Below are 9,664 nucleotides of genomic sequence, written 5' to 3'. Positions count from 1 at the left end.
CATGCCTCGTCATACTGGGCCGCGTGTTAAGGGAATGAGCCGAGGCAAACTCACACCTATGCACTTATTTTTTGCTTGTCAAGAACGATGAGTCCCTAAAAGAAGAGCCACAATCTGAGACGTCAGATCATGGGCTGTAATCAATTAGGACGTGGGTCCATCCCACGTCTCCTCACGGGGTCACGCCTATATATTGGAAGTGTTGGCCAACCCTGCCCGTCACGAGAATCAGATCACATCTTTGCTCCGCGTCCGTCGTTCCTTTTGCTGCTGTTGCGGCCGATGATCCCATCCCGTCCACCACGCACACAGTTAACGTGAGAGCAGGCCACCGAAACCACGCCTCTCCAGATCTTGTAGGGGAGAGGGGTGATTCGGTTTTTGGGGTACGTCTCCCATGCGTCTGCTTGTCGCCGTTCCTTTAGTGCATCGTCTATGTTCGCGTCATCTTCATCGTCACCATGTCCAACACCAACGAAGCCCGACCGTGCCGTCGCCGAGAAACTTGAAGCCGAGAAGAATGCCGTTCAGGAGGCCGTCGTTGCCGTTGTGGCTTCTACTTGGTCTATCGGAGGGTATAACTCGCTTATCCCGCTCGTGCTTATTATTGTGTTAACCGTACTAGCAATTTTGTGCAGATATTTCTGCTATCCTTTAGTACGTGATAATATGACGAGTTGTCGGTATATATTTAGTACCGTTTACGTTATGTTCATGATCCATTCTTAATTAATTTAATTGAAAAAAGCTTATATTATGGAATGAAAAAAATCTTATGTTTAAGTAATGAAATGCCCCCTTCCCCCCAAAAATGGTAGTAACTCCTATATTGAACGGCCATCGTAAATTATTACTCCTTCTGTTATAATATAAAAGTTTTTTGACACCATTACACTAGTGTCAGAAATGCTCTTATATTATGGAATGGGTATTAGACGGATCACTTTGGAAAGGTCCTTATTAAACACCGTGAATAGTATAGGGAGTCTACCCGAAAAAAAAAGTATAAGGAGTACGCGACTCACCCCCGGTTTTATCTATAGATTTCTACTCCCTCCGTAAACTAATATAAGAACATTTAGAACACTACTTTAGTAATCTAAACGCTCTTATATTAGTTTACATGGGGAGTACATTTTATATGTAGATTTTGAGTGTTACAAAGTTTAATAAACCCAACCATGAATACTTCTTCGTAAAAAAAATAAAATCTTCCAGTCGGGTAAACGGGTCTGCCTGACCCGCGACTCCCGAAACCATCAGACAGATGTACGTGTCCACGAAAGCGACGGCCCCCCAAAGCCCAAGATTTCCAGTCGCCTTTCCGCTTTTATTCTCCCCCGAAATCCAACGGCGAGAAACATACTCCCTCGGTTCTCCCCGACCTGCTCGCTCGACCCGTCGGTGGAGGTGGTGGAGCAGCAGAACCGTCAAGCTCGTGGTTGGGCGAATCCCCACCCCCGCCGCCCTCGGAAAAATCGGGGGAAGCCCGGCCGTAAAACCCCGGGATTCTGGCCCCGGCTTCCCTCCCAGACGGTTGCAGCAGCCGGCCTTCGCCCAGGAGCTGGCGGTGGCAATCCCGGGATCCGCGCCGGCGAGCCATTCCCTCCCGCCAGCAGCCGCCCACGCCTCAAGCCCTCTACGGCAGCTACCGTCTCCGTCCTTCCTCCCGTCGCGACATCGCAGCCTTTCGCCATTGGGTTCTGAGGTACGGGCTTGTTTTGTCTCCGTCCCGTGGCTAGTTCGTCCCGCCCCCACCGATCTCGACGCCACCTTAGATCCGCCCTGTGAGCGTCGCGCTTCACTTCTCCTGCTGGGGTGCTGGCGGCATGGTGTGGGATTTTAGAGATCTGCTGCTTCAACAATTTTGGTGAAGCTTGGTGGTTAGGATACACCGATGTTATACACGAAAGCCACATGCTTTCTTTCCTGTTTAGTGTTGTTATCGTCCGTCTATGATTGCCTCAGGTGAAATTGCGGTTCCCCGCAAAAAAAAAAAAGAGAGTTGAAATTGGGGGTCGCATCAGATTCAGGAAAAATATATATGTAATGGTCCATAATAATTAGTAAAGAAAGACAATCTTATTCAGTGTGTGATTCTCAGGATAAACCACAATGGCCGTCAAGGGGGGTCCTGCGGACAACAGGACTAGAAGCACCGTGTCTATATGCATAGTGATTGGCTTGTGCTGCTTCTTCTACATCCTCGGGGCGTGGCAGAAGAGCGGCTTCGGAAAGGGGGACAGCATCGCCCTGGAGATCACCAAGCGGACCGATTGCACCCTCTTGCCGAACCTCAGCTTCGACACACACCATTCTAAACAAGGCAGCTCCGGCGATCTTGTTTCACCAGTGAAGAAGTTTAAGCCATGCCCCGACCGCTTCACGGACTATACACCTTGCCAAGATCAAAACAGAGCTATGAAATTTCCTCGGGAGAACATGAATTACAGAGAGCGGCATTGCCCACCTCAGAAAGAAAAGCTGCACTGCCTGGTACCACCGCCTAAGGGATATGTTGCTCCGTTCCCATGGCCCAAAAGTCGGGACTATGTTCCTTTTGCGAATTGTCCCTATAAGAGCTTGACGGTCGAAAAAGCCATACAGAACTGGGTGCAGTATGAGGGCAACGTCTTCAGATTCCCTGGTGGAGGGACACAGTTCCCTCAAGGTGCCGATAAGTACATTGATCAACTGGCATCAGTTATACCGATTGCCAATGGAACTGTGAGGACTGCATTGGACACTGGTTGCGGGGTAAGCGGAGATACCAAACTGTATATAGCTTACTGCTACTTCGTGAGCTTCTTCTGACTTTGTTCATGTCCAAAAATTTTGATTTTTTTCAGGTGGCTAGCTGGGGAGCTTACTTGCTAAAGAGGAATGTTTTGGCCATGTCGTTTGCACCCAGAGATTCACACGAAGCCCAAGTACAGTTTGCTCTGGAGAGAGGTGTCCCAGCTGTTATTGGTGTTCTTGGCACAGTTAAACTCCCTTATCCAGCAAGAGCCTTTGATATGGCTCATTGTTCCAGGTGTTTGATTCCATGGGGAATGAATGGTAAGCCTCTAATCATGTATCCTTCTATACCGTGCATCAACTATAGGGGTTTAATACATTTCGCTACTGCATAAATATCTTGTGCCATTTTGATGCAGTTCTTTTTCTACTTCTCATATTTTTTCTGCATTTTGCTGATATGCAGATGGACTCTATATGATGGAAGTTGATAGGGTTCTAAGACCTGGTGGATACTGGGTGCTGTCAGGTCCTCCAATTAACTGGAAGGCGAACTACAAGGGTTGGCAACGTACAAAGGAGGATCTTCAGGCAGAGCAGAACAAGATAGAGGAAATGGCTGAGCTTCTATGTTGGGAGAAAGTCTCGGAGAAGGGTGAGACGGCAATATGGAGGAAAAGAGTAAATACTGAGTCCTGTCCTTCTAGGCTAGAAGAATCCACTGTGCAAATGTGTGAATCAACAAATGCAGATGATGTCTGGTATGTTTCTACTGTAGTTTTGTGAAACAATCTATTGAACAGAGTTGCTAACTTTAGCTTAATATGCTTTAGCATGATTCAGCGTATGTATTATAATAGTCTAGCATGAATAGGTATACTGTCTGGTCAATGCATTATTTTAGCTTTGCCTAGTTAGATGTGTTGATGCATTAGCAAGTTGTTAGAAGTTCTGGTTAATAATTTATATAACCTCTCTCCTATCCTTATTTTCACTTATTCTTGCAACACTAGGTACAAGAAGATGAAGGCATGTGTTACACCTCTTCCTGATGTAGAAAATCCAAGTGAAGTTGCCGGAGGAGCAATCAAGCCCTTCCCAAGCAGGCTCAATGCAATTCCTCCAAGAATTTCTAATGGGTTGATTCCAGGGGTTTCATCTGAGGCATATCAGAAAGACAACAAAATGTGGAAGAAGCATGTGAAGGCTTATAGCAATGTGAACAAGTATCTACTTACTGGTAGGTACAGAAACATCATGGACATGAATGCAGGTTTTGGGGGTTTCGCTGCGGCTATTGAGTCCCCAAAATCTTGGGTGATGAATGTGGTGCCAACCGTTGCAAAGATTGCAACCCTGGGGGCTGTTTATGAGCGAGGATTGATTGGCATTTACCATGACTGGTATGGCTTGCTATCCCTGAATCTCGGCTCAGTAAAGTTGTTGTCATGAACTTACTGACATGTATCACAATTCCATGTCAGGTGTGAAGCTTTCTCTACTTATCCAAGGACCTATGATCTTATCCACGCTAGTGGCCTTTTCACCTTGTATAGCAATAAGTAAGCTGCTCCTGTCCTGCGGCATCAGTTCTGTCACCTCGTATAACATTAATAAGATTGCCAATGCTGATTCATTCTGTATGGTTAAAACCGAACAGGTGCAGCATGGAAGACATCCTCCTTGAGATGGACCGCATCTTGAGGCCTGAAGGCGCTGTTATAATGCGTGACGATGTCGATGTCTTGACAAAGGTGAACAAACTCGCCCGGGGCATGAGATGGAACACGAAGCTAGTTGACCACGAGGATGGTCCCCTAGTGCGTGAGAAGGTCTTGTACGCTGTGAAGCAGTATTGGGTTGGTGGAAACCAGACGGCCGCATCGTGAACAAGAACATATTCTAACACGGGGAATTCTGGGATGCACCTTTGAAGCTGGCGTCCAGGAATTGAGATACGGAGTCCTCAGGTGCGAACAGAATGGCCTACACTTCTCCGGGGTAGCAATGAAGCAACCAAGGTTTCTTCCTTGCTGTTGATCGGCAGCAGTATATTGTTGTAACAGTTTTGTAATTTAATTCCATTCATCACTCAGCATGAACTAGTGTCTCTCTGTTAATTGAAAGATGTATTGTCAAGAAATATTATTGCTTTATTAGTTTCTGTAATCTTGCTCATGCTGGAACTTCTGAATGTCTGCTTTATTACCAGTAGTCCCATCGCTTCTTTCTCTTAGTTATGTACGGTTATTTCTTCAATAACTTCACTGTACTGTTAACTTCTGAACGATTTACATCGCTTCGTTCTAATGTTCTCTACTCAAGGTTGTATTTAGAAAGAGGTTTATTTTAGCAATTTTAGATATTTTCTTCCTATGAGGAGCTTAATGGAACATTGGATGGGAGATCATCTTGGTGTTGCTGCTCAATTCCACCATGTGCATGCTAAATGCTTGCTGTTCCTGCTCCAGTTCCACCATGTGCAGTTGCGAGCAGTATGAATAGTTGCTGGAGTATGTTTTAGTGCAAGATGCTGCATATATACTGTTACATCCAGAAATAAAATTCAGATTGATATGCTGCCTGAGTGCCTATGCTTTAGGTTGCTTTCTTACTGGATTAGATTGCAGATAATGTTACTGTCTTTTGTGATTCCTTGTCGGAAGGGCTTTTAGATAGCCACGCTTCCTCATGGGCTAACTTTGATTTTACGTGGATTTATGAACTGATGATGTGGTTCAATATAGATTTACTACATGCATAATTTCTTAGATATCACCCCATTGCTTATCCTGATAAACAGGCAATATGCGGATGATTTACTCCCTCCGGATTTCTTCTGCGTGGTGAGGATGTGGATACATGTTGCTCTCCCAACTCACAACATAAGAGACGTTTTAGACGTACCTTTAGTCATACTTTTAAAGCTTTGATCCAGTATCATTTTAAATACTTAGGCAGGAAACTTGAAAATTATATGATCAAGAAGTATTTTCAAAATCTGATAGTTTTTCAGGGTGTTATTCATCTGTTATAGTAGAAATTAGTAGTCAAATTTGTCGTTGTCCCAACTATCATTGGTTTCCACATGATGACTCCTTGGTTTGTCATCATTAATCATTCGGTCACATTTCTCCGTAGTTTTCCTAGTATATGATAAGTTCTGTGTCTCATAGGAAACTGAAATGGTAACTTCTTAAGTTCCATGAAAAACGGTGAATCAGGATAACAGGAGGAGTCTTTGTTGCAGTAATTTAGTCCTTATAGTATTTCTATGGAAGTTGACCTTCTACTATGCTACACATGTGCTTACGCTTTAGTTCCTAAGATTTTGTGGTGTTTTTTTACAGCATTTTTGTGCTGTTTCGACAATCTATTGTGCGTGCTGATATTTTATTTTCTGTCTCTGTCTGTGTTAGGTGTAACATTAAGTTCTGTCTTTTGAAGATGGGTCCAGTGTCTTTTGAAGACGGGCCCAATCGTAGATCGATTCGCAGATGCTAATAAATGTTTCTCGGTGGGTTTCGCTAACAGAACTTGTATACCTTGCCGACGTGCTGGTAGAACGCATCATGTATGCTATCATCTACTCCCTCCATTTCTAAATATTAGTCTTTTTAAAGATTTCACTAGGGGACTTGTTTACGAAGCAAAATGAGTAGTCTAAAGTATGTCTATATACATCCGTACGTGGTTTTTTAGTGAAACCTCTAAAAAGACTTATATTTAAGAACGGAGGGAGTACACACTTACATACTATTGTCATCTTGTGTGAGAAATAATTATTTTTTCCTTTTTATTTTAACATTCATTCATCCTAATTTTACGTTTTGTAATTTTTTCTTATTTCATACGTAGAGAGAGACAGTAAGAAAATATATAATGACCGTAAAAATATTTCATGACACATAAAATTATAAACATAAAAATATAGTATAAAATATACATGAATGTATTTTTCAGATCTTATGACCTGTATCTTTGTTTTCTTATGTCGAATTTTACGTAATGAATCAGTATAAATATAATGATTTGTATTTTTAATATAAGAAATTTATAAAACGATTGTATGATTACTTTGAATGAAGAATAACTTATTCTGCATCCTGGATGACGAATAGACACACACACTGCCAAGGCATAGATATTGTAACATGGAGAGAAAATAAAATAAAAATAAAAAGAACAAGGGGCATGATATACATGCCCTTGGTCAAAGTATTTAGTACATGTGTGTTCATCGTGATTTGATGTGATTGATCTTGAGGACGAAATCCAACAAAAGCATCTTATAAAATGTTACAAAGGTGGTTCATCGGCAATCAGTTTGCGCATAGTAAACTTCTTTACCTCGTGGCAACAACTGATATGAGCTGCTTACTTTTGTATGGTAAAAATAATTTCATGAGTGTGATACTAAGTATTATTGTGATTGTGACCTATCATGTCGAATATATAAAGAACTTTATTACCTCCACCGAGTTATCATGTCCAATACATAGGACATGAACGTTGATCTATGGGTGTATTTACACCTTATATGAAAAAATATAATTAAATAAAAAGTCAAACAATCTGAAAATATTTTTGAAATAAACATGATCTTTCATTGTACTTGTTAAAAAATTCCACAAAAGTAAAAGACCCGGTTGACTTCTTTTAAAAAACAAAAATTTCGGTCAAAATAGTGTGAATAGCGACCTATAAGAGCAATACTTATATTTTTTTGCCCTGAAGTCAAGCTGTTTTTTATTCATAAAAATTTACATACTAGTGCAAAAGAAAGTCAAGTTTATATTCTAAAAAGACTTCTATTTTTTTGATTTTTCAAATTATTATTTCCCCATATCAGGTGCATATACACCCAGGAACCAAAGGGTATTTCCCCCAATACATACCACTTCATCCATTCTAAAATGTAGGGTGCATTAGGTTTTTTAAAGATCAAACATGTCAAAGGTTGACCAAATCTATATAAAACAACAACAACAACCACAATACAAAATTACTATGATTGGATCCATAATGAAATGTATTTTTATATTTATTTGTTTAATATTGTAGACATTGATAGCTTTTGTAATATTGTAGATGTCGATAGTTTCTTTTATAAAGTTTGTTAAACATAGATATGATTGACTTCTGAAATTTTTCATATGCACTACATTTTGAAATGGAGGGATTATTATATTGTCATTCGTGTTGATAAGAAAATGTAATAGATGGTAAAAAAATGTCGTCACAGACGGGTTTTAGAGCGGCCTGGCTTTAATGGTCAACAATAATATGAGGTTTTGCAGACCGTGAACTTTTTGGGCTTACTCATTAATTTTTTGAGACTAAGCAACCATTAATCGGTTGAACAATGGCAAAGGATTAAGAAACAAAATGGCATTTTGTTATCTCGTTGGCCAACTTTTTCTTTAAGTGTTTGCTGGCTAGAAAAGATGATGTCAGTTCATTGCTCGAAATATCTTAACCGCTTGTATCACATTGGTTGCAATTTAACTTATTTTTATGGCAAAAAGAATCAAGTGAGTGTGGTGCTCAATAGATATTGTGAATGTGATCGACCTATCAGGTCCAATACCTGTTATGATATTGTTCTTTGTATCGACAAAAGGTCATCATAGATGATTAGAAAAAGTTTTCACATATGTTTTTTTACAAGTAATCTGACTTTAACACTGAATATTGTTTGCAGGGATAGTATGAGGTCATTGCAGACGATTGTGTGATTTTTGGGCCATTTCTTACTCATAAACTTGAGGTTGAGCAAAGCCGCACCATGTAGCTACGAGTTTAAAATACTGCAATCAGTTTGTACACAAAAAGTTTATCGCCTCGTGGCAACATCTGATATCAGTTGCTTACTTTGTAGGGTAAAACTAAATCACGTGGTTGTGATACTCGATAGATATTGTGACCGTGACCTATCAGGTGGAATATATGAAGAGCTTAATTACCTCCACCGGTCTTTCAAGTCCAATATGTGTTACTATTACATTGTCATGTGTGTTGATAAAAATGCATCCTAGATGGTCAGAAGATTTTTTCAAGAGTAATCCAGCTTTGATGCAAAATCTTTTGGGCAGTTTCTCACTCATTAGTTTTTGTGACCAGATATATTTCGTGGGTTAACAACAACAAGTGTCATTTTTTTAAAATGCTAACGCCCACACGTGTGGTACAAAGCAATATGGCCCAAACGCGTTTATTATCATCCATTTTGCCACGTCAAAACAGATGACATCATTGAAAATCTTTTTGGTTTTCCGCTTAAAAATGATTTATCTCTTAATTAAAAAATCCAATTAAAATTCCTTTTCATCATTAAATTCGTCTCGACGAGATCTTCAAAACTAGATCCCATGTTAATATGTTTCGGTGAATTTTTTTTGACCAAAAGTTGCCATGATGTTTACACAGTAGTTGTCATAGTGTTTACACTAAAGTTGCCATGACATGTTTTATCTATTTTTTCTTTTAGATTTAAAGCTACCGTTATATTTTCAACTACTTTTTACGACAAATTTTATTAATTGACCATGACAATTTTTTCACCATGGTAATTCATCATGGCAATTTTAGTTTATGATTTATGGCAAGTCTAGTTTCTTAATTCCCCATTTTATAATATGTCAAATTTAATTTTGAAGATAGAAGAAAAAATAGTTGAAACATATCATGGCAACTTCAGTGTAAACACCATGGCAATTCATGTGCAATAGACATGACAACTTTTAACCCAAAAAAAATCGTCGAAACATATTGATATGAGATCTAGTTTCAAAGATCTCGTCGCAATGAATTTAATGGTGAAAACGGATCTTCAATCGGATTTTTCATTAAGAAGATAAAACATTTTAAAAATTGGAAATCCAAAAAAAATTCCCACATGCATGCATGCGATAGCGTGACTGCA

The 9,664-nt window shown here is 40.0% G+C and overlaps 1 protein-coding gene across 1 annotated transcript; it reads left to right on the top strand.

The window, feature by feature from the left end:
* Positions 1-1,320: 1,320 nt before the first annotated feature.
* On the top strand, positions 1,321-4,917 carry LOC123398238 (probable methyltransferase PMT2). Its single transcript, XM_045092732.1, has 7 exons — positions 1,321-1,708; positions 2,105-2,757; positions 2,850-3,060; positions 3,206-3,500; positions 3,753-4,142; positions 4,224-4,301; positions 4,400-4,917. Exons 2-7 carry the CDS (start codon positions 2,116-2,118, stop codon positions 4,626-4,628), a joined length of 1,845 nt encoding a protein of 614 aa, XP_044948667.1. The 5' UTR covers positions 1,321-1,708; positions 2,105-2,115; the 3' UTR covers positions 4,629-4,917.
* Positions 4,918-9,664: the final 4,747 nt, after the last annotated feature.

This window comes from Hordeum vulgare, chromosome 5H (assembly GCF_904849725.1).
Source record: "Hordeum vulgare subsp. vulgare chromosome 5H, MorexV3_pseudomolecules_assembly, whole genome shotgun sequence".
Taxonomy (NCBI): domain Eukaryota; kingdom Viridiplantae; phylum Streptophyta; class Magnoliopsida; order Poales; family Poaceae; genus Hordeum; species Hordeum vulgare.
The sequence above is the reverse complement of the archived record's forward strand: the minus strand, read 5'-3'. Positions and strand labels throughout refer to the sequence as shown.

Excerpts from the sequence above, each read along its gene's own strand:
- LOC123398238 (XM_045092732.1), top strand. The coding sequence starts at position 2,116 with ATGGCCGTCAAGGGGGGTCCTGCGGACAACAGGACTAGAAGCACCGTG. Across the intron at positions 3,061-3,205 it reads GATTCCATGGGGAATGAATG|ATGGACTCTATATGATGGAA; the intron begins GTAAGCCTCTAA and ends GCTGATATGCAG. Across the intron at positions 4,143-4,223 it reads ATTGGCATTTACCATGACTG|GTGTGAAGCTTTCTCTACTT; the intron begins GTATGGCTTGCT and ends ATTCCATGTCAG.